Source organism: Trichosurus vulpecula, chromosome 9 (genome assembly GCF_011100635.1).
Source record: "Trichosurus vulpecula isolate mTriVul1 chromosome 9, mTriVul1.pri, whole genome shotgun sequence".
NCBI classification, from domain to species: Eukaryota; Metazoa; Chordata; class Mammalia; order Diprotodontia; family Phalangeridae; genus Trichosurus; species Trichosurus vulpecula.
In genome coordinates, this window is record NC_050581.1 from 161,742,830 (window position 1) to 161,767,982 (window position 25,153).

The 25,153-nt window shown below is 39.1% G+C and overlaps 1 protein-coding gene across 2 annotated transcripts; it reads right to left on the reverse strand.

Annotated features, from left to right (window-relative positions):
* Window positions 1–572: 572 nt before the first annotated feature.
* Window positions 573–25,153, reverse strand: TRNT1 (tRNA nucleotidyl transferase 1). Of its 2 annotated transcripts, XR_005009162.1 has the most exons (10): window positions 25,100–25,153; window positions 23,894–24,044; window positions 21,688–21,835; window positions 18,858–19,051; window positions 16,487–16,625; window positions 13,749–13,875; window positions 4,596–4,789; window positions 2,216–2,469; window positions 830–1,346; window positions 573–708 (listed from the first exon to the last, which is right to left on the reverse strand). XR_005009162.1 is itself a non-coding variant. In XM_036739420.1 (9 exons), exons 3-9 carry the CDS (start codon window positions 21,833–21,835, stop codon window positions 1,098–1,100), a joined length of 1,305 nt encoding a protein of 434 aa, XP_036595315.1. In that variant the 5' UTR covers window positions 23,894–24,044; window positions 25,100–25,153; the 3' UTR covers window positions 801–1,097. The 2 variants fall into 2 exon arrangements, 1 of the variants encoding a protein (XP_036595315.1); XM_036739420.1 differs by lacking the exon at window positions 573–708 and having other exon boundaries at window positions 801–1,346.

The following is a 25,153-nucleotide window of genomic DNA, read 5'->3' on the forward strand; positions in this document are numbered from 1 at the left end:
AATGAATGGAATGTCCCTCCAAACACATGGTGCTCACTCTCTCATCCTACACCACAATTTAACAGAAGCATGCTTTGTCTACATGTGCAGCCAGTACAATCACCAGGACAATCAGGTCAGCTAAAACATGAGCCAATGTGCAGTGTATTTGAAGGGTGTAGAGCCAGCTGGTGGCTCCGTGAATAAAGCACTGGGCCTAGAGTCAGAAGACCTGAATTCAAATCCAGCCTCAGACAGGTCCTAGCTATGTGATCCAGGCAAGTCACTTAACCTTTGACTGCCTGACCAAAGGATCCAGTGGAGAAGGAAATGGCAGACCACTGCAGTATCCTTCAAGAAAACTCTCTGGACAGATACAGTCCATGGGGTCCCAAAGAATCAGACAGGACTGAGTAACAACACGCACCGGGTGTATGAGTGAACAACTCCTGCATCACTGGTACACTTAAAGCAAGTAAAAAGGTAAGAGAAAACCTGCTAAAAAAAGAGAACAGCCACTGAACTGAAATGGGATGTTTCCAATCATTCTGTTTCAAGTTTTATTTTGAAATTACCTGAGCTTTCAATCCTCGTGCAAAACTGGTTATTCTACAAAGCAGCCATCTAGTTCAAATGGAAACACTGAAATCTTTATTTCAACCAGTAATTTTCTGTTTTTTTAAGGATTGTCACTTCTGAGGATGGAAATAACTCATCTGGAACAAAATCCTAGAAACATGAAGTTAGAGAAGCCAAGTAGTTTGGGTTGGACTGTACAGCACAAGGTAGGAATTCTACAGGAATAAATCAAACACCACAAATAAGTTTATGTGAATAAGTTTGTATTTACCATTAAAATGTGAAACAAATGGTAGGCACTTCTGTTCAATGACCAGAACAGTCCCATTAAGTAGGTTTGAGATTTGTGCATAAACTTAAAATATAAAAATCTTCAATCTTTTTTTCATAAGTCTCCAAAATGGTCTTTTCTTCTGATGGCTTTTTATCAAGGGTGTTGATTCTTAGGCCCAAACCTTTTATTTCATATCAAAGGTTTCTTGAGCTGGCAAGCCAGGAAGGGCCTTAGAGATTATCCAGCTAGAGCCCTTTAATCATTTTCAGGCCTTCTTTATGAAACTTAGAAGTTCCTCCTTATCCATCTGGTAGCCACTCTTCTTCCACTGTTCTCGCAACTGCTGTAGTATTAACCCAATTTCTTTTCCTGAAGAAATACCGACTTTTCTTACATCATGGCCGCTGACAGGAAACGGAGGAATAGACCACTGCTGCATTTCCTTGAGAAGACCCGTCTCTCCTTGGTATTTGAGCAGTTCACAAATTCGAGAAAGTATATCAGGTTCCCTAGACTAAATCCAAAACACAAACAATGAACTCCTACATCAAGCAAAATGAGGCCACTCTACCAAGCGCAGTCACTTCAGCACTGGAAACATACCACTTAATCCAACTGCCACCCCACCATGGAGCAGGAAGGTGAGATGATGTATCTGAGGTATAAAGTTAGATAATGACACGGGGAGAATTCTTGAAATTATGGTCTTCTGATTATCAACCAAGCATTTTTTTCCATTATACTACAAGTATTTGCTTGATGGGAGAATCTTCTGACCAACAGGACAAATAAGGAGGACACAGTACTATGGGCGAATGTACTGGATTTGGACTCAGGACCTGGGTTTGAATCATGGCTCTGCCACTGACACCTGGGAAACTTACCCTCTCTGAGGCCTTGATTTCCTTATTGGTGAAATGAAAAAGCCAGATTAGATGATTTTCAAGGCTCCTTCTGGCTCTAAAGCTGTGATGCTAAGATTACTAGACTCACCCTCACATTTGTAAAATATCTATTTCTGCAGTCACAGATTGTTCAACATGGATTAGACCAGGGAAGTCCAATCTCCACCCTCTACAGATGAGAAAACCCCAGCCCACAGAGTCCAAGTCATTTACTGTAGGTCTCATAGTTCAATGGTGGAGTCATAATTTAGCCCCTGGTCCAAAGCTCTCTCCAACTCCCCCCATTTCTGGGGTTTTACTGTGTGCTGACCATCCCTGCTTTGATAAATTGAGTCTAAAGTAAATAAAGCCAACAGAAAAGAAAGCCCTGAGTTTAATCTCTTAGTCACGTTTTAGAAAACCCTAAGTAGCAATAAAACCTGAATTTCAAGAAGAGTTCTCACTGAGACAACCAACCACACCAGTATCACGTACTTACGTCTAAAACAAAATCTTGATATGGTTTCAGTGGTTCCGAACTATCAGCAGCTTTAGTTAAATCTTTCCTATATTTCACTATAAACAAGCCAAGATTTTTTTCTTCTTTTGCAATCTTCAATCTCAAATCAAGGTTTTTAACATCATCCTGTACTTTGAATAATGAGGCCAAAACAGTCATTGGCTTTGGAGAAAGAGTTTCAACATTTTTGCTGACTTTGTTAAATTCCTCTAAATTCCCAGCAGCAGGTAAACCTGTGGGGGGGAAACAGTTGATTTTTGTGTTTTAAAGGCATTGATTAAATAAACAAAAACATTTACTTCCTTATCAAAGTATTAAACTGAAAAAAGGTTGCAAAAAGATAAAATAATTTCCTCTACAGAAGTGCTGTGCCAGGTCAGCTGGTCTGTATGGTACAGTATTCTCTGACAGTGGCACCAAGAAATGGAGCGGGGAGAGTTACTCTACCTGTTATGATAATCTAAAAAAAGTTAGGGGATACAGCCCAAATATCCCAATTTTCCATTGAAATCCATAATGCATTGGAGAATTACAGAAAGGCAGGCTGAACTGCTTTCAAGAAATTGCAAAGCTCTTTTAATTACCCCGAAGTACTCTCAGAAACAAAGGCCTATTTCTTTATAGCAATGTTCTGTCAGTGTTATTTTGAGACCTCAAAGAGTAATCACTGAAGACTTGAAAAAGAATTTTCACAGAGGGCAATCAAGGGGCTAGAGAGGGTGTGAGTAGGCTGCAACATCTGACAGATGAGGATATCACCAGGTAAACAGGATAGTTGCATGGTGAGGTCGAGGAATTATGGGCAGATAGGCCAAGTGCCCCAGTCGTATCCTCAAAAGGTTAGGAGAAAATGAGGAAGGCCTCATGGACCCTGGTGTTGACTTCATGAGAGCATATGGACAAGAACTACAAAGGATGGGCAGGTACGCATGGCTTGTGATCTTTACTGATGGTGGGAACGTCCAAACCGACAAGACCATAAAGCGAAGTTACAATCCCTTAGGTCTGTTACCAGTTAATTGTCTAACCTGTTTTTGAAAGCATGCCTTTTGTTCTGTCTCTACCTCAAGTTCACTGTTGCATAGAAATTACACAATAGATTGTGTATAATAGTATTACTTGCACCTACTTCTCTGACATGTACGTTTTTCAAACTCCTATGAGCGTCACTAAATCCACAGTCTATTAGGATGTGCTGAACATGAATTCAGTGTGGCCATATCCTAATTACAGCATCTCAAGGCTGCATCTTTCCAAAAGTCTTAATTTTTTTGGTCCGACTGCGCACGTCCCTTCACTCGACTCCCTTGATTTGAGATGCTCACATCTGGAGGATGCCCACCACTTTCTTGAGGAACATCTTCTTTAAATGAACACCGTGATGCAGAAAGAAAACAACAGTAGTTTTATGCAGGGTGCCACGATGCTCTGTACTTTATTTCCAACAATCTTACCGACGACACCTAACATGTTGACTTTCTTGCTGCAGAAGAAAGTGCTGACGTCTTCTAGGAACAGCCCATGTTGACATCTCTACTTCTTCCGTCGGTCAACAAGGACAGCAGAGTCCATAATACACCCATGTTTGGTACTTTTCCCTCCATGAAGTACCATTCGTCCGCATGAAAGCTCCCCTGCTCCCCCTGTCCTCATTTCCGTGCCTTCCAGACAGATCTAGAGAAGGAAGGCACTGTGCTCTCTTCCTGCCCCATTTTATAGAAGTGGTCAGACTGGTTCTAACACTGCATATCTATGAAGTGCCTGATGGATCCCTAACCCACTGTTTCCGGTCTCAACTTCTTTTCCTATCTTGACAATCTGTTCCCCTCTCACGAATTCTTCATGACTTTTTTTCTTTCAATAAATATTTTCTTAGTGTGGAATGTTCTTGGAGGCCTATTTGAAAATCTAATTTCAACTACTCCCTTTTATTTGAGTGTCTATTCATTCCTTCTAGAATAGTCAATCCTCAGAATCACAGGATTTAGGTCTAATAATTATTACAACAGACATTCATACAACTTTAAGGTTTGCAAAGCACTTGACAGACTAAATTATTTCATTTGTTTTTCACAACAACCCTGTGGTATGCTACAGATATTATTCCCATTTTACAGATGAGAAAACAGAGGTTCAGAGTGGTTGTGACTTATTTTTTTATATATATATATTTTTAAAGAGCAAGTGTCAGAGACAGGATATTTATTAAAGACAGGTCTCTCCTAACTTCAAATCCAATACCCTTTCTGCTACAGATCACTGCCATTTTTAATGGATTAGTCAGACATGACTTTTCCTTAGATTTTTAATTTAAGTTACAAAACACAAAAGCATCATGTAATTCACAAATGGTACTCACCAATGTAACGAGCCACATCAAGATCATACATAAGATGAACCAAATGATTTGCATGGTTACCAACAAGAATTTTTTTCAGTTCCACCCAAATCCTCTCTCCAGAAATTCCAGCCAAACCTTTCGCATTTTCTTTAATTGCTTCCAAAGTCTTTGAATCATGGGCACCAGGTCTATCTGCTATTCTTCCATAAAACCTACAAAACAAAATTCTCACATGTAGTCAAGGTTACCACTAACCACATGCATAATGAACTTTATTTTTAAAAGTGTATTGACACTATTCATTTTATGTTTAATTAAGTGGTGGCAAAAAAAAAAACCTTAGTATCCATAGCAATAGAATGCATCTACTCTAATGCATACACTGTCATTACCGCCTTCTCTAGTACATATCTAGTTTAAACTACTCTTTTGCATCACTGTGAATTCATGCAGCCTATACTCAGAAAAAAAAAATGAGGACTAGGCAAGAAGCTGGAAGTAGGGGACTAGGACGGGAAAATTAAATAACAAGCCAGCATGGCTTCACAATTTTGTCTGACATTCTTAAACTCAGACATACTGGTTTTTAAACAGAAGAATAAAACACCTTACAAAGCCCAACAGAAAATGATTTGATTTTTAATTCAATTTTATTTTTAGCTCTGAATCCTCTCCCTCCCATGAGAAAGCAAGAAACACAAAACCCATTACAAACATGTTGATTCAAGAAAAACTAATTGCCACATCAGCCACGTCCAAAAATACAGAGACAATCCTCAGTCTGCACCTCTGTTCCACCACCTCTCTATCTTGAGGTTTGGTAGCACTTTTCCTGAGTCCTCCGAAATAGTGGCTAATCAGAGTTCTAAAGTCTTCCAAAGTTATTTGATTTTACAATATTGTTATTATGGTATAAATTGTTCACCTTTTTCTACCATTTTGTATCATTTCATCTAAGTTTCCCCAGTTTCTCTGAAACCATTCCCTTCATATTTTTCTTACAGCACTTTTCTTATACCATCATATTCATACCATAATTTGTTCAGCTTTCCCCAAATGATGGGCATCACCTCATTTCCCAATTTTTTTTTTTTTGCTACAACAGAAAGAGCTGCTATAAACAGTTCTGTACATATGGATCTTTCTCTTTCTTTGATCTCTTTAGGGTATAGATCTGTGTTGATGTTATTGGGCCAAAGGGTAAACCCAGTTTAATAGCTTTTTGGGCATAGTTCAAATTATTTTGCAGAAAGGCTGGACCAGTTCACAGCTCACCCAACAGTGCATTAATGTACCTCAAACATAAGTGATTTTTAAAATGACTGATTTCTTACATTCAATCACACCACTGCTTTCTTCTACGAGTATGAATAATCAAGTTATTAGCCATATTTCATGTACAATCTCATGCCGTTAAGAGTATATCCAAATGGACAGAAAATTGGGATTCAATGTTAAATTCTAAAAAGTTATAATCATGAAATATATTTAGCGCTTTTTTAATCTAAGAAACTTTCTCCTAGCTTGAACCTTTTTAAACTAAAAGATTTAAAAGAATGGAAAACAAGTGACTTCAGAAAGAATCACAAACAAGCAGGACAGCTTTGAAAGTGGTATGGTAAGTTTACTATGTACCTAAAAAGCAATCACTACTTAAATAACAGAGGTTTGCAGTTTCACACATGAGCTTCTCCTGTTCCATAATATACATGGAAATACTTGTCTTGGTAGTTGTTTGTTCAGTTCAGAAAAAAAATTAAATGAAAAAAGGTCAAGGAATTGAACTGATTATACGGTTAAGGCTCTAAAGGGAGGAATGGGAAGTGAGAGCAGGAATAATGTCCTAAAGATGAAATGAACTGAAGTAGAGATGGAAAAAAAGAAAAGAAAGAAACATAAACAAGGAGCCTCAGTCCACCATGGAACACAAATACTATGATTATTTTTGCCTACAAGACTATCTATACCAATGATGCCAAACTTGAATAGATATGTTGGCTAGTAAACTAAATATAAGGATCCCTATGAGTCACATACTGACTTATAAAATCACACATTAACGTTATAGGGGTTTTTTGCACTTTTATTTTGTTAAATATTTCCCCATTAATTTTAATTTGGTTCAGGCAACCCTGGGGAGTGTTGTGGGCCACATGTTTGATATCTCTAATTTAGATCACTGGTAACCTTTTCAAACCAGAACCAAACTAAATTTAGATTCAAAACAAGTGGTTAAACAAGTAAAATAACCCATCTGTTAAACTAAAAAACACACAACTTAGTATTATGGCTAGCTGGCTAATAAAAGAAAGCCTGTGGTAATAGACTATATTCAATAAAATAAACCTTTGATGGGATTTTTATTATGCAATCTTTTTGCATATTTCTTTGAAGTTTGACATTATAAAACTAGTTAAATTTAGCCACATGCATAAATTCAAGCTGTTTTCCACAACTTTCAAATGCAAACTGCCTTTTGATGTGATTCAAATAAATGAAACCCTGCTCACACACATAAATGGGGTCAAACATTTAAAGACTAAGCATAGATTCTGAATAATACTGTAAAAGACAGAAAGTTATTTCCAAGTTTGTAAAATCCTTTGTGCTGGGATTTATGAGATCATTTAAAGTTTTGCCAGATCTGCACACTGTTGAACAAGGCATATTAAATCAGAATTCATTCAGCTTGATGTATCTTTGCACCCAGATAGATGATTCCTTGAAAACACATTACTTCTAATTCCAAACAGCTGACTGAGACGCTGGGCATGACTATCAAATCCAGTTCTTCACCAGATACTTGTGGATGATTCATAAACTTGAAAAGAACACTGTTTGTGATAGTCCACAAAATGAGATTCAGATGCCATCAGCAGCTATGACAGAAATTCAGTGTGAAGCAGCAAATCAAAGATACTATTTGGATTCTCTTACGATCACATTTTGGAATATTTAAAATCTTTAAAAGTGCCAGTCTCTATCCATCCTAATGTTTGTGATGAAGGTAGTCAATTCTGACTAAAATCCAAGCAGTCTGCCAGTCAATAATGTTTTTGCTTTTTCTTATAAACTTGAGATATGACTAACTTTAAATGACAAAGGATATATTACTGACTCATTTAAATGATCCATAATACTAGGGATACTTGAACAACTAGTTATAGTCTAAAAGGCTCAAAGCACTTAACATTTTAAAAGTTGTCAATCTTGGATCCAATTAATGCAGATACAAAAGACAGAAAATGTTAGCATTTGATAAAATAGCAAACATTAGTATGCACTGGTATATGACTGTGATTAAAGACAAGAATTAATTGACAGTCAGAACAAGCAGACCTATTATTTCTGAGTTTGGTTCCAAAGGAATGCTCACAAGTACCTCCCAATGAACAATTAAAGTTCAATTAAAGTCCAAAGGGCAGTTCAATCATGAGAAAAGTATAAGCATTCCTCTGAATTGGTCTATTATATTATGTTTTCTTTACCCATTCCACCCCAGCCCCAAGAAATGTAAATGAAGTTTTAAAAACTAATCTTATTTTTAGAGATGCCTTTTGTTCTTACATTACATTCACCTTCAACTATAATACTATGACTTTGCAAGCTAACCTCAGAAACAAAGATTAAAAAAAAAAAGTTCAGCAAAACTAACCAAACATTGGTCTGAGAGACTGTGCAGCAGTTAGTATCCATAATTCTCCACTTCTGTTCAAGAGAGTGCAAAAGGGAGATGCACTATACATTTCTTACTCAGATTTTATTTTTAGTATAGTTTTTATTATAGTTCATATCAGACCTGCAAAACTTGGCAGTAGGTAGGGGGCCAAAATTAAAATAGGTTAGACTTCTTCAGGCCACAGACAGGTTTTTTAGTGTCTCACTTTCCAAGTAAAGGTATAATTAACAATTAAACTATTTTGCAAATAAACCATATTTTTAAAAAGAGAAATTTCAATTAATATTAATCACACTTTTTAATATTTTTATTTATCATGATTTATCATTTAACATTAATGTTAAAAATTACTTTGCTAGGTGGTACAGGTTTTAATACATTTTTCAGGTTTTCTTACTGTTTACATTTGGCTAATGGGGCATAATACACTTATCAGCAATCAGTTTACCGTACCCAGGAATCATGTTTGAAATTGATTTCTTTAGAAATTGAAAAAACCACCTTAGTAGCCACCTCATTTTCTGAGTTTACTTTCTTGAAAAGCTGTCGTTCCCCATCGGGATTTTTCAACAATTTGGACACTTTAAATTCGTTTCTCACTGGTGTTTAATTTGCTTAAGTCAGGTTGTTTTGATCGAAATGGCAATGAAGATTGTATTCCTTCAGAACAGCTATTACTTCTCAGCAAACAAGGCACAATATTTTGTCTCTTGTGTAAATAAACAAGTATCTGTTTCTCCACTCCAGATTAAACATTCTATGTTCGGAGTCAATCTTCCATTTCTTTTTATCACCCATTTTAAAATCACCCCAAAAACTTTGATCTTTGCCGCCAATTAAGAGGCCATGTGACCTGCTTCCCTCACAGGGAAGTGTGTGTGTGTGTGTGCGTGCGTGTGTGTGTGTGTGTGAGAGAGAGAGAGAGAGAGAGAGAGAGAGAGAGAGAGAGAGAGAGAGAGAGAGAGAGGGAGAGAGAGAGAGAGAAAGCTGTTGTCACTGTTAGAGCTGAAGTAACACAAGGCGACTACTGCTCCCTCCACAGACTGTGGCGGCTGTACTGTGAGGCTCTGGGAAGGCGAGGCTCCAGGCTGTGATGCTGTGTATCAGATGCTTCACTGCTGTGATGAATTGCAGGATCTGGTTCTCTGGTGTCTGAATAAACGGTTTACTTCTACCTTCCGTGTGGAGAGTTGCGCACACTCTGCGATACAGAACCACGTAGGCATTTGGACAATCAGCATCTACACTGTTATTATTGCCTTACGGATACAGGAAGAAGCCCGCGAGTTGTTGCCGCTCGTCGCGTTGGCGCATGGCTGCACTCACTTTGTCCCTGTTCCATGGCAGTAATAACTGGAAACAGTGAAAAGATAGGACTCTTGCTCCTTTCAGACTACAGACAGACTGATTGTGGTTGGTTGCTGCAGGACATGTGACAAACAGGAAAGAGTGCCCAGTGGCAAACCCCTGCCCCCCCAAGTTACATGATGTGCACAACAGTAACTGGTGGAAGGTGGGTTAAGTGAGTCACAGAAAAAGCACTCATTACATCTTTACTTTCTTTTACAAACTTTACATTTTTCCCAGGCTACCCAAAATCCTTTGGCGGGCTGCAAGTGGCCCAAGAGCCATATTGTGCAGGCCTGGTTTATATAGTTTTACAAAGTCTATGTCCCTAAGGAAAATTTTCATTTGTCACCTCCAAAATAATTTGTGTACAATGCTTCCACAAATACATTACCCAAGAACAAATGACTGCTGAGATATCAAAGTCTGGGCCAAAGCAAACAAAAAATAAGATGTTCGACTCAAATTTTTCATTTGCTCCTTTTCAATTCACAGTTGTTATGATGGGGGTTTTAGGTTCAGTTTTATTTTCCAAGGTGTGACCTAAACTTTCTGTGAGAATTTTTCCTTATTAGATGAACTTCACAAAAATCCACAACTGATTCTTTACATCATGTGCGCGTTAGTGAAAGATTTCCTCCTCTCTCAAGGCTGTGTGACCCCGCAAAACGTAAGCTTGCTTCCATCCTTTTTGACAGTACAAGTGGTTTCATCCAGTATTCATTTTCCACAGCAGCCCTCCACAGGCTTTTTGGTGCAGTTTCATTCAAGTATTCTGTAGCAAATTTAGCATATTTTGTCCTGAAATGCTGTTCTCCATTTGATTTAGAGCCAAATCATTTTGAAGATGAATGAGAAGGCTGAGGGCCAGAGTAGTAATAATTTGGAAAAGGTCACAGAACTAAGTAGCAGAACTGGCATTTGAACCCAAACCCTCTAATTCCAAATCTAAGGCCTATTGTCAATACTGCCTCTCTGTTTGAAGGTTTGCACTACAAAGGGGAAATGCATTGGGCCCATTCACAAAGGCAGGCATACAAGACAACTGTAACTTAAAATTTTCAGAACTTTTTTTATCTGCAACTTTTACTGGCAAGGGTAATACCATCACACAGTATACTGGAAACATTTCTCAACCAAACAAAAACAAAAGTTCTGTAACACAAGTAAGTAGAACAATTAAGCGAATCAATTATCAAACTTGATGTTTGAACATTCTAGCTCATTTAGTTCAATTACTTTTTATCATAAAAATCTTTCCCCAACTGATCATTCTGCCACTAAATGAATACTTTCAGTGACATAAGATTTGGTATGGCAGAAAATAACAATTTATTTTTTTAACAGTTAATTAAAATCAAACTTCCCTAAATTTCCAAATAGTCACCCTAGCCCTGCTGTCTAAAACTTTTTTCTACACAAATTTCCACCTAGCTACAACACTCCTCTCTTATCTTGGTCAATGTTTATTTTTGAAGTAAGGTGTAGAAACTTACAATTATACCTGAATAGTTTCATCTTGTCATATTTGCCTCATCATTCCATTCATATTTTTTTTTTGGTTCTAACAGGTTATTACTTAATTGCTCATGTCCTATCACCTACAAATGTGATAAGCATACCATCTAGGCATTCAGCCAATTCACTGACAAAAAAATCAGAGCACAGAGGGGTTGAGCTGTGACACTTAAGAGGTCACCTCTACATCAACAAAGTGTCAATATCCTTTGGCTTTAGATCCTCATATAAGTACATTATTTTCTAACCAGAGGTTGAAAGGATCATAGATTTAGAGTTGTAAGGAACTTCAGAATTCACTTGCCCAACTACAATGAAAAAATGAAGCAGAGATTCTTCAAGTGGGTTGCTCAAAGTCACAGAGTAATAAGTCACAGTCAGCATTCAAATCCACATCCTGGCTATAGATCTAGGGCTCTTTCCACTACACCACATTATCCTATCTTATTCAAAAAGGCTACCATGAGAGATTTTGTCAGACATTTAGATACCACTCTTCTATCAAAACAGGTCACAGGCCCCTCTAGAAATTAGTATATAGTCGTTGAGAGATTTGAGTCTTTCAGGTTCACCAGCTGGTGGGCAACCTACCTAATAGGCCTCTTTGAACTTAACCTGGCAGGCCCTCTGACATATAATATCTCATCACCGGGACCCTATTGCTTGACACTTTTCAGTTCCACGGCATCCGGCAAAATTTATTCTCCTCTTGAGAATCTCAGGTTTTCTCCATGCCATGCTGACACAATGACAGAAGGCTTCAGTGCAGGAACAGCTGAACACTTGTTCAAATAGGAAAGAGCTAAGTCTAGTAAGGCTTGACTTTAACGATCATCACTTCCCAAAATGCTCACTGACCATCCGTTTAATAATATGATTCAGATTATTCCCAAGGACTAGCAAGGCTCAACAGTATCAATTGAAATTATAATGATTTTCAGGACATACCTTCTTCCCCTCTTTTGAGTCAAGGTCTCTGCCTACCTTCCACTTCCCATGATTACTCAGAGACAGCAGGTCAGCAATCACATCGGCAAGTTTTCACTGCTATGGTCTCTAAGTCATCTTCCTTGTGGTATCTGACATTGCTTAAAATATCATATTAAAAAGCACGGGAGCATTGACCGTCATCCAGAACCCAGACGAGCACGCCAACATAAAGTGACACATGATACTCAAGTATTTCTCTGGGCAACCAAATTGTGACAATTTTCCACAAATCCGCATGAATGACTGTTATCAAAAGCCTTGGTCAGATCAACGAAGGTTGTGCACAGACCTCTGTTCTGCTCTTGGCATTCCTTCTGGAGTTGTCGGGCACCAAACACCGTATCGACTGTTCCTTGGCCCTTTCTGAAGCCACATTGGCTCTCAGGTAGATGACCATCTTCCAGGTGATGGATCAGCCTATTAAGTAGGGCCTTCAATGAGGACAAACACGGCATCAAGGTCAGCTACTACACTGATGGCAAATTATTTAACCTGAAAAGGCTACAAGCCAAGCCTAAAATGGAGGGAGAGGTAGTATGTGATTTTTTTGTTCACAGATGATAGGGTAGTCAATGAAGCCTCTGAAGCTAAGATGCAACAAAGTCTGGATCGATTCTCTGACGCTTGTGCTAATTTTGGCCTAACAATTAACACCAACAAAACACAGGTTCTCCACCAGCCAGCACCATACCATCCATACATGGAACCATTAGTTACAACAAATGGGGAAATTTTGACTACTGTGGATAAGTTCATTCACCTTGGCAGTGTATTTTCCAGAGACGTACATAGATGATAAAGCTGATGCACACACTGCCAGAGCTGGTTCAGTGTTTGGGAGGTTCCAAAGGAATGTGCAGGAGAGAAGAGGTCTTAAGCTGCCTACCAAACTGACGGTCTACAGAGCTGTTGTGCTGACCTCTGTTGGATGCCTATGAAACCTGAACAATATACCAGTGCCATGGCAAGAAACTAAATTGTTTCCATCTGAATTGTCTTAGAAAGATTCTGAAGATCACCTGGCAAGATGAGGTACCAGACACTGAGGTCCTTTCTTGAGCTAAACCGCCAGGCATTTGATCTCTACTTCAGACAATGAAATTCTGATGGGCTGGCCACATCAAATCCCAAAAGTACATTTGCCTAAAAGACTATTTAATGGAGAACTTAAACAAGGCAAACGCTGACATGGAAGTCAGAAGAAGCAATACAAACACTCTCAAGGCCTCTCTGAAGAACTCTGGAATTGCTTGTGTGACATGGGAGACACTGGCACAGGACGGCCCAGCATGGTGTATCCACAAAGAAGGCACTGTGCTCAATGAATGAAGCAGAATCGCAGTAGCTCAAAAGAAATGTGAGGTGCGCTAATTTAGAGCACCTCCATTCTAAATGTTTCTGTATGCCTGACCTGTGGCAGAACATTCTGAGATCACACTGGTCTGACCAGCCACAATAAGACACACCGTACCTTGGCTCCAAACACAGCGATGTCATTTTGGTCCTCTTCAAGAATGAAGGACAACAACCAACAACCAACAAACCAACTTAGTGTAGAGATATAGCAAACATTCCTAGAAAAGTGTTCAAATGATGATTTGATCGAATGCACAACTGCTTAAATACATTTACTTTACCTGAAATATCTCAAAATTCGAAGATAATCCTCTTGAATTCTCTCTTTAGGGTTTCCTACAAATCTAACATTCTTATTTTTCAAATCTTCATAGCCATTAAAGTAGTCATAAAGGGTACCATCAAAACCTATTGTGATAAAGAGATTTTTCTTAGGACTTTTAACAATAAGACACCATAACATTTAAGTGACTTACATCATACAACTGTATTAATTCAAAGTAGTAATATGAGTGGGTACTTTTTACTCAGAAAAGAAAGCACTAGTTAGTATAACACCATTCATTCCCTGCCATGGAAGGAATAAGGTGAATAGCACATCACTTCTTACATGATGCTACAGTACCATGGAAAAGTCACAGATATCACTATAAGGAATCTGTTTTAAAGTCTTTTAAGTTATTTAATGTATTCCAAGTTCAAGCTGTTTAAGGTTTTTTTTTTAAATAATATTTTATTTTTCCCTCAATTGCACATAAAAACAATTTTTAACTTTTTTTTTTGAGTTCCATATTCTATCCTTCCCTTCTCCCTCCCTCAGAGAGCAAGCAATCTGACAAAGGTTATACATGTGCAATCATGTAACACTTGATGTATGTTGTTAAGCTGTCTAATGTATGTAAGTGTTCAATATATTCCAAGATAATATTCTGCTAAATTTGAGTTCAGCTCTAAGCTTACAAAACTTAAGTTTCCTCTCTAACCCTGTGCATGATGGTTATTTAAGAATCATTCAATGTAGATGATGACTATGATAGGCTCTAACTTCAAAGGGCAAAGAGATGGAATCAAGGGGGAAAAAGACTCCCTTTCTTCAACAGACAAACATGCCTAAACCAAAAGCTAGTTCTTAATAAAGTTTTTAATTAATATTAAGAAATTCAAATTGATTCATTTCCCTCAAATCTAGTCAAAAAGATACAATTACAGTTAATTAGTGAGAAATATGCATAATTATGGCTAAGTGTAGTTCTTTAAATCTTGCTGTGCATCAACTTCTTAAAATGCAGTAATTAGTAATACTAGTTATGATTATCATCATTATCTATTTTAATGCCAAATTTGATTTTTTAAAAGATATCACAGAAAATCACACTAATTTTTAAAGTTAATTACACTTCATGGGAACTCAGGTTATTGGGTAATGAGGCCTTAGTAAGCATTACAACTGCCCACCTAATGGAAGCTTATTTAAAATGCTGAAAAACGTTTAGGAAAAATAAAACCATCCATATCTATGCTTAACTCATTAAAAAGAGACTTAAGTTCCAGTACAACCTTTGTTACTTCCTAGCCATATGATATGAAGTAAGTCATTTAAATTGACTGAGCCTCAGTTTCTTCAGCTGTAAAAAAGGGCTGATGGGCTTTTATTTTTTTCCCTTTTTTTCAGAGATGGTATTTAGGAGAATGTCCTAGTGCCAGTCAGAAAAGTGGCCTCTTTAGAGCTACTGACTTTTATTCTTCTTTTTACTGTTTGACTGAGGATCCCCGGGCTGTCTCCAAGGTGGTTTCTCCTCTTATTGTTCTTACCTGGCCCTAGTTAGGCTTCTTCTGTGGGATCTGTCTCTATTATGTAGCATTCTCTTTGTAAAATGTTATAAAGCATCTGCTGACAGTGTACAAACAAGACAAATTTCCACTCTGTAAATCCTGATAATTATTTTAATTCTCATAGGACTGCTGTGAAGAAAGTGCTTCATATCCAAATGCTGGAGGTGGCATGGTGTGGCAGCAATGGCCCTGGGAGCTGTCGAAGGATACTGGGAAAAAGCCCAGTTCTTCTCCTTACTGCTTGCCAAATGTACAGGCTAATAACCCAGTGTTTATGGACTGGGGTTTCTTCATCTTTAAAACGGAATGAATGAAATCTATGATTCTTTCTTGCTCTAAATGTCCTATTAGAAAATAACTGTCAGAACCACATTACTGCGTGCCTTAGAATGGAAGTGGGATGACTCAAGAGCTACACTACCAGCTGCTGTGTCCACAATCTACTTTACTCCATGAAGCTCATTTTACTTAAGCGATGCTTAGGATGAAATATTTATTTTTACCTTTACAGACAGAGCTGAAGGCACAAGTCTAGGGGGCCCACCTAAACTTTAAAATAAAGTTTAGAAATATGCTCCAAAGTATCCGCTAAGCTAGACATCTACACAAAAACTTCTATCTTTATTGCTTGTATCTAATAAGAAACTTAAGCTTCTCAGTGACCTGTTCTATATGTTTTTCTTTACTTAGAAAGTTACAACAGAATAAGAGACTTGGCTGTCTTAGGGGCACAGTGACCAGAGAGCCATCTGAGTCATTAAGACCTTGTTTCACGCCCTACCTCTCTGACATATACCGGCCCAATAACAACCTTGAGCAACCCACTGAACTTCCCAGTGCCCCCAGACAACCATGCATGACTGGGAATCATAGAGACATGCTGGAATGCACTGATAACGGGAGTTTCCTAGATCCCTGAAGGAAGGGACCCCAGTTTATGTCCCTATAGGGACATACCAATTACCAATAACTGACATAATGATTAAGGCTAAGCAAGAAGTCCAGAGCAGAGGCTTTCTGACTGTGATCCCTGGGTACTCTGTCTCCACTTACCTATGTACACACTATCTCACCGGACAGACTGGAAGCTCCTGGAGAGCAGAGACCTGTGAATTTTTGTCCTTACTGCCTGGCACACACACAGCAGGCACACTGCCTGACCGAATCTTTGAGTCTCGTGCATTACCTAAAAACATTGAGTTGATGGTGAGATCTCTTCGCTCAGCATCTTTCTGCCAGTCAGTTGTGAATTCCACCTCTGCATGCCTTCCATCTGTAATGACATCAATCCTTAGTGTCGTGATCTCAAAATTTTCTTCATGAAGCTGCAGCAAATATGAATACAAACAGAAAGCTGAATGTAAAAATACAAAAGGAATAGTTTTTAAATGAGGCAATAACTTCATGGATACAGCCTTATTACACCTTCCTCTGTAGCCACTCTCTATTCCAACTGGCATTCTTGGTGCTGCTATCTCCATGCTTTTGTATGGCTGTCCCCTAGGCCTAGAAGGCACTCCGCACTCCCTCCTCATCTTCACCTCTTAAAATCTCCTTCGTTTCCTTCAATGCTCAGCTCAAATGCCACCCTCTAAAAGAAGGTTCTCCTCATTCCCCCTCTTTCAATAGCTGTTGTTCAGCTGTGTCTGACTCTGTGACTCTGTGGACCATAACACGCCAATACTGTCCATGGGTTTTTCTTGGCAAGGATGAAAGTGTTTTACCACTTCCTTTTCAGTGGATTAAGGCAAACAGAGATTAAATGACTTGCCCTGGGTCACAGAGCTAGTAAGTGTCTGAAGCTGGAGTTAAACTCACATCTTCCTGACTCCAGGTCCAGGGCTCCATCCAATCAGCCACCTAGCTGCCCCAAATTACCTTTTACTTTATACAATGCGTGTGTGTGTGTGTGTGTGTGTGTGTGTGTGTGTGTGTGTGTGTATCTCATCTATGTATGTGTTGTTTCCTGATAGAATGTAAACTCCTGGAGAGCCGGGCTATTTATATTTTTGCTTATGTATAGCTGGTACTTAATCAGCACAGCTTCTGGTATAGAGTAAGCTCTTTCAATAAATACTTGCTGGTTGTCAGATCTATGAGCCTTGAGAATCTGATGCATACCTAGTTTTTAGATAAACAAACTCTCCTATATAAGTTCCAAATTTTAAAATACAAAACTACCCCCCCATTAAATAATGTATTATTTTTTTAAAATTATTTTTAGTTTTCACCATTCACTTTTTTAAGATTTTGAGTTCTACATTTTTCCCCCTCCACAAGAGGGTATGCAACCTGACATAGCCTATACATGCACCATCATATTAAACATAGTGTATTACTTATTTCAATGTAAACAATGAACCTGACACAGAACGGATTTATAAGATTTATAAAGACTGAAACTCACAGATTCCTCACCCATGAAGCTTTCTCTGATGCCCCATCTAGTTACTACCTACCTCTTCCCCGTGGGATTCACTATAAGCACACTGTTTTACACCTCTTCAGGCCCATCACTCTAATTCAAAGGCAATCCATGGCATCTATTTATTTGTCTTATCCCACTCAAAGTTATTAAGTATCAAGGGCAGAGAACACTGGTACAATCTGGATCACACACATCTTCGTCCATCCAAATGCTTACAAATTAGTAGAACATTTTAACGTCTAATTAATTCCAACTTCAAAATGGACAAGCATTTCCTAAATGGCCCATTCACTGGAAGTGATCCTGTTCCAATACTCTCAGAACTCATGGGATTTTTTGGTTGTGAGTACTGCCTCCACTTCCACAGACTACAATCCCTTCTGTCTTGAAGAACTTTTTCTGTGATTTTTATGGCTGAAGAAATTTACCACCAGGTGCTCAACCTACTTACTGGTGAAGTGCCTAGGTTAGTTCTCAGGTGATAGATATTGCCAGGCTTGTATTGAAAGCCTTTCCAACTTGATAAAAGCCCTTCACACCAAAATGAGACACCAAACTGTGACTTAAGTAGAGGAGTTTTTGCAAAATTGAACATAAAATTCCAGTTCCAGGCAATGAAAAAAATAAAATCTCATCCTACCTCTAAAGTACATTCATTACAGTCAAAAATTTTCCAATGATGACAAAGTCTGTTAGGATTGCACCTCCTCTAATGTCCATACAAACAAATCCAAATATCATTAACTGGTTCCCTGAAAACACTATAAATGAAACAATGGTACAAATTAGTAATGTTACAAATGAGCAATAAAATCCCAGGCTGGGGAAGAAGAGACTGTGAGGCCATGAAGCTCAATAAAAATGTCTGTTCAATTGAACTGAAGCTGGGAGGAACTAAGGCCCAGCTCAAGTGAGGCTGAACTGGTCTAAACAAAAAAGAGAGAACACCATGTCGGCAGGCATTCCAAGACTTAAAAGACAAGAGGGTAATACTGTTAAACACTATCAGTCAGGTGAACTGGGGGAGGGGAGGGGAAGGGCACTATTTCTTGTACACAGTTTTTCCTGTTTTGGAAACAGGAAATGTCCCAACTGTCAATCATAAAGAAAGAGTCAAATCTTCACTCACTCTGGCAGTAATAGTTCCATGTTTTTCTCCTTTGTTATTGATCAGACGAATCCCAGCAGCCTGGAACATCTCTTTCATTTGAGCTGGAGTAGCAGTGGTAGCAAAGTCCACATCTTGTGGTTTTGTTCCATTTAATAAATCTCGCACAGCTCCTCCTGCTATTCTTAATTCATAATTTTCCTTCTTGAATAACTCTGGAACAAAAACAAAACATTTATTTTCCTCATAAGTAATAGGGTTTCATAATAGCTCTCTATTATGGTTAAAATCTTATAATGAAATTTTGGAGGAAAGTAATTTAAAAATAAAAAGTGTAAGTTCCCAAATGCACATTAATAAGAATATTAGCCGCAGTAGTAAGAAAAACACCAGGAAGTAGCACAGATAAAAACCAATTATATTTTCATTTAAATAGATTTTTATTTCTTATTATTTCCCAAGTTAAAAAAATACTTTAATACTGTCATGTACCCTTTTATTTGGAGAGGCAAATTTTTCTTAAACAGGTTGTAATGGGCCATTAACTATTACTATCTAAGTTTTTCTTTTAAATATTAATACATGGATATTGAGGTATCCATCCATAAATATTACTCATAATAAGTTTCAGGAGTAAAAGACAACCATTCACAAACATGTTCATTGATGACATTCTTTAAAAGTCTAGGGAAAATCAATTAGGCAACTGCATTTACCTATTCATCTAGTATTGAAATGATAACCCACTGATTTTTTTATTAAAAAAAAAAAGCAGCAGCTTTCTCTACAAGTATTAAAAAAAATCTTTCTTTTGGATTAATTCGTTATAAGTTGAGAAACTCAATTTATGTTTTAGAATTTAAAAAAAACACATAAGCAGACCTTATTTTTCAGTCTATATACATGCAGGATAAGTAAGGTAAAGGATCATAAGTGCTAAAGCTAATTTCTCATGCTGAACTGGCTAAAATAACTAGCCAGATGATGTTAAATGTTACATATCAAGTTAATTACAGCAGAGACAAGCAGAACTAGGTCTCAAGAAATCCTGTTCAGAGATCTGATTTGGTCATGCATTATTTATTTCGAATGAAAATAACAATCTGGATATAAGCAAACTAATTAGAGTGCAAGGTCCTTTAGGGTAGGTGCTATTTTTCATTTTGTCTTAGAGAAAGAGAGAAAGTATAGAAGGAACAGTAGCAGTGTCGTGGTTTCATGGTGTGTTTTGGCAACACGGTCTCAAAGAATTCAGAGTTGGACTACCTCTAATCCAAGTATAGGCATTTACTGAGGACTGACACCCCTCAAGTGGGTTAGGTCCAAGAGGAAGCAGAACCAGCTTCAGAGAAAGCAAGATGGATTTTTATAGAGTAGATACAATTACATACAGAAATTATGAATATTGAAATAATGGGGAGGGGTTCTTTCTATGGTTTAGTGGTCAAGCCTCCTGGTTGTGCTGCTTTCTGATTGGCTAGCTATTGTGGTCCTATCTTGGGCTAAAGGGATGATGTGATTGTGGTTGGGTACAAGATTTCTAGTGTCCTAGTCAACTTTTAATAATTTGATATGATCAAGGAAAAGCTTAACATGGAGGATATAAAATCATAGATGACCCACTGGCATTCAAATATGTGGACTGGATCTGGGGGCAGTGGCCAGCTACGGGCAATAGCTGTACTGAGTCTGGGGGCCTGTGGCATGGTTAATACCAGATGACGTGGTTAAATCAGGACATGCCTGTTTTTCAGTGGGGCCCATAAGGAAGTTAGAATATTGGGCTGGGAGGGGGCAGTGTGGGGGTGGTGGTGGTAGCTTTATTAGGATTCCATCAGAGGCATCATGGCCTAGGGAGGTGATTGGCCCACTGTATGTTGCTCTAGTCAGACCATATACAGAGTATTAATACATTCAGTTCTAGACACCACATAGTAGGAATGACAAATACAAACTGAACAGCACATACAATGGTGAGAAGCACTGAGATAACGCCATACAAGGATCAGATACAAGAAATGGGGATATTCAGCCTGGAGAAAATCAAGTGGGGTTGGAAGGCGAGGGAAGATTACCTATCTTCAAGCATTTGAAAGGCTGTCCCACGAAAGAGAGATCTAACATTTATTACTTGGTGCCAGAAGACATAACTAACAGTAATTTACTGAAGTGGCATAGCAAATAAATGCTAGATCTGGAGCCAAATTTTTTTATTTGAATCATGCCACTAAGATATAACCTTGGATAAGACTCTGAGACTCTCTCTGGACTAGTTTCCTCATCTGTAAAATAAGGGCTGGATCACATGACCTCCAAAGCCCCTTCCACCTATAATCTATGTATGATCCAACCGGGGCGGGGGGAGGGGTAAGAGTATGGCACACTTTGGTCAGAACGAAAAACTTCCTGAGAAATGAAGTTATCCAAAAGTGGAGTGAAGTGCTTCAGGAAACAGTGATTTTTCTCCCTGGAAGTCTTTGAGGACCAATTAAATATGCTACAGAAGATACGACTGGCTTCTAAGGTTCTTTCCAAGGCTTCTTGTGTGATACTGAGGCGGCCAAGGGCATAGCTGAAACCTCATCTGCCCAAAGGAATACAAATCATTCTCCACAATGATCCTATCCAGATGGGTATAAACTGGACCAACACACACTAAGGAAGCTGGCTTCACAGTCAATTTATACTCATGCCAGTGGATCATCTATGATTTTATATTATCCATGTTAAGCTTTTCCTTGATCATATCAAATTATTAAAAATTGGCTAGGACACCAGAAATCCGAATTAAACTCCATGTTTCTTAATTCAAAGGAACCAAACCTAGAAAGGGAAATCCTGATCTCTTTACCTGTCAGGTTCTTCAGTCCTTCTGTAAAAAGGGACTGAAATTCTGGTGACTCCACTTTCATTGTGAATAGATATTTCTTCAAAAGGGAGACTTGACTCCAACTGCTGGAGAGTAGTGTTCTATGCCCCAAGAACAAATTCCTCAGCATCTAGAGAAAAGAAATGCCAATGACATTCTGTGAGGAAAACTATGAAGAGATACTAAACATATGATGAGTTAGACTCACAAGGTCTTTTATCCAGATGTACACAACAGTTAAATTATTTAGCTATGAAGGAAAATGGAGGAAAGAAATTAAATTTTTCTTCTGCCAATAGAAACATCATCCTTTTTAGATTTGGGGCAGGGTAGTAGATAGAATGCTAGGAATAGAGTCAGGAAAACTCATCTTTCTGAGTACAAATCTGGCCTTGGATACATGTTAGCTGTGTGACCCTGGGCAAATCACTTAACCTTTTTTGCCTTGGTTTTCTCACCTGTAAAATGAGCTAGAGAAAAAAAACTGCAAACCACTCCATTATCTTTGTCAAGAATACCCCAAATGCAGGTCACAAAGAATTAGAAACAATGAAAAATGGGGGAAGCTAGGTGGCACAGAGAGTACAGCACTGGCCCTGGAGTCAGGAGGACCTGAGTTTAAATCCAGCCCTAGACACTTGACACATTTACTAGCTGTGTGACCTTGGGCAAGTCACTTAACCCCAAATTGCCCTGCCCCCCCCCAAAAAAAAAACCTGGGAAAAAAAAAGAAACCATGAAAAATGACTGAATGTCAGATTTGGGGCACCAACACTTTTAAAACAAAAACATGATCATTTCCTAGACTCCACATTTTCTTTTATTTTGACACCTGATATCATAATTACCAACTTTGAGAAATATCAATGAATGGCTTTATTTTACATAAAAATTACAATGAAAGGGGTTGAAAAAGCCAAGTAGACCTGATTTCACACACACACTTGCTCATTGCAAAAGCCTTATGATGAAGCCTAATATATGCTCCCAACAGATGTACAAAAAAAAAAAAAAAGATGCTTTTGGAACTTGCCTCCGTTGTCAATCAGGCCACAAATCTAAGTTTCTGCTTTTCTGGCTGCTCTTGATCAATTTCCTAAAACTTACACACATTTTTCTGGTGATCTTACACCAATGAATTGCTTTGTTCATTTGGCTTTTATGTGCTGGGCTGATCGCTTGATGAATTCCATCTATACTAGTAGAAGGTTAGAATACACATGTTCTTTGAAGATCTTCACAGACAAACAAAAAAGCATTGTGTGAGGAAGGAAAATACCAAAATGCTTAGTGTAGGAGATCAATTTAAATATGGAAGACCTCTTAGCATGTTATAAATTGCTTCTAGATGGTTCTGACAAAATATGCATAAGACAGGTGTGGTTAGGGCAACGTTCCCCCCCTCCCCACCCATCCCATCCCACCCCACTTCTCTTAAAGGAGCTGTGCACTGCTAAGGCAGAATTCTCCACTACACACCTGGTTCTCATCAACTGTAGTGTGAGGAAAGAAAAGCATTAATGACAGTCCCCCATCTAGCTCCAGGCATTCTGGTAGTTCAGTTTTGTTTCTGTTTCTTTCTAGGAGAGTTACAAACGTGTGCTTTGCTCTCTTCTGCACCAGAGCCACAAGAAAAAGCTGATACCCTATGAATTATTTCTTTAAAGTTGTGGTGAAATGAACACTGGTCTGCCTTCACTGCAGGGTTATAGATTCTCCTCCTTGCGCAGATTAACAATGCAGCATTGAGATGTACAGAGATTAAGTTTTTCTAACATGAGGCTTGACTCTTCTTTACCAAGAGTGACATTCACCCAGATAAAGGCTCCACATTTTCCCACAAATTGCCCACTTTTACAATTTCACTAAGCTAATTCATAGGTGTTGGGCTATAAATATGATCATCTTTTAAGTTCCACTCTTCTTTCTCTCCCCATTCTACCTTGTTCACTCTTCTGTATTACAAACCCATTTATCCCCCTTTCTAAAGACTTTCTTTCCTCTCCTTTCATGAACTTTTTCTCTCCCATTTTGAGCCTCTTCAGTGCCAAGGAAAAACCCATTCCCTCGTGGCCCTGGGGGCAACTGGCCACAAAAGAACCAGGTTAATTCCTCAGAAAGTAACGTTTCTTGATGCTTAGTCATGTTTCTTTTACCAAGCATGAGTGGTAGGAGAAATGGGACTTGCCTGTTTTTTTTAATTACTTTCTGGTGGAGGCAGCAGCAGGTGAAGTAGATCCAGACTGGGTTTGGAGTCAGAGGACAAAAGTTTCAATATACCTCTGCCACTTCCTATCTGTGTGACCTTGGTCAAGTCACAACCTGTCCAGCTTCGGTTTCTGTAACATGAAGGAGATGGATTAGATGACCTCAACGGCCTCTTCCAGCTCTAGATAAATAATTCTAAGATCATTTACCCGTGCCTAAAGAGGCAGGGAGGTTTAATGGATACTGAGGCAGTCTGCTTCGGGCGGACCTAAATTCAAGCCCAGCCTCCGAAACACAACGACTCTGCGACCCTAAGTAATTAATTCGTCACCTAAACTCTCAATGCCTTCTGGACAATAAACTGCAGAGCAGATGCCAATGAGCATTAACAGAGGAAGTTCTCTATACCAGGGGAACCAGAGCGGTTCCCTACCATCTCTAAAAACAATACTGACAACAAAAGGGGGACGACCAGGGAAGGTTAAAGTAAATTCCCCTAACCAGATCCCTCTAATAATATAGGCTAACGCTTAGACTGCTTTTGGAGATTTGCAAAGTGCTTTACAAGCATCACTTCCTTTGATCGATACAACTACCCTGGGAGGTAGGTGTTATTATTGTGCCCACTTTCCAAAAGAGGAAACCGAGGCAGGCAGCGATCAAGTGACTTGTCCGGATTCACATAGATATAGCTCCGAGTCTCTCCACGGAGAGTCCTCCTACTTTCCCGGTGCCTCCAACACAGGGAACACACCGAATACATAACACAGCACAGAAGGCAGGGAATGATCAATTACTACGGCAGCCGGCTTGGGTCAAACCTCAGCGCTCCCGAGACGGAGGCGCATGCGCAGCAAAGCAAGTTCCGCTATCTTTCGACCTCGTGGACCTCTGGTGTTCTGGGTCGGGTTTACTCCCAAGGCCCCTCAGAAATTACCTCACTCCCGCCCCCTGCTAACCTCGAGGGGCCAAAATCCCCGGCCTGACCAACCACTGCTCCTCCACCCGCCTCGGTGAGGCAGGGACGGTAATACCCTGTCCCTAGGACCGGCGTACTTCCTTAGGCTCCCCAGCTCCTCTTAGGCCGCCCGCTTGCCCACTCTGTCTTGACCCAGGTGCACGGGACCTGGGGTCCGGGACGCGCCGGTGACCACAGGACCCCGGCACCTGCGCCGCCGCGGCTTACCTGGACGTCAGCAGCCAGACTCCGCCGCCGCTCGCGGACACACTCACTTCCGGC

What these genes read in the sequence shown, in the direction of transcription:
- TRNT1 (XM_036739420.1), bottom strand. Translation starts at nt 21,835, where the DNA reads ATGCTGAGGAATTTGTTCTTGGGGCATAGAACACTACTCTCCAGCAGT. An exon ending in CATCAACTCAATGTTTTTAG is followed by an intron (nt 13,876 to 16,486) that starts GTAATGCACGAG and finishes TTATCACAATAG; the next exon opens with GTTTTGATGGTACCCTTTAT. An exon ending in TGATGTGGCTCGTTACATTG is followed by an intron (nt 2,470 to 4,595) that starts GTGAGTACCATT and finishes TCCCCCCCACAG; the next exon opens with GTTTACCTGCTGCTGGGAAT.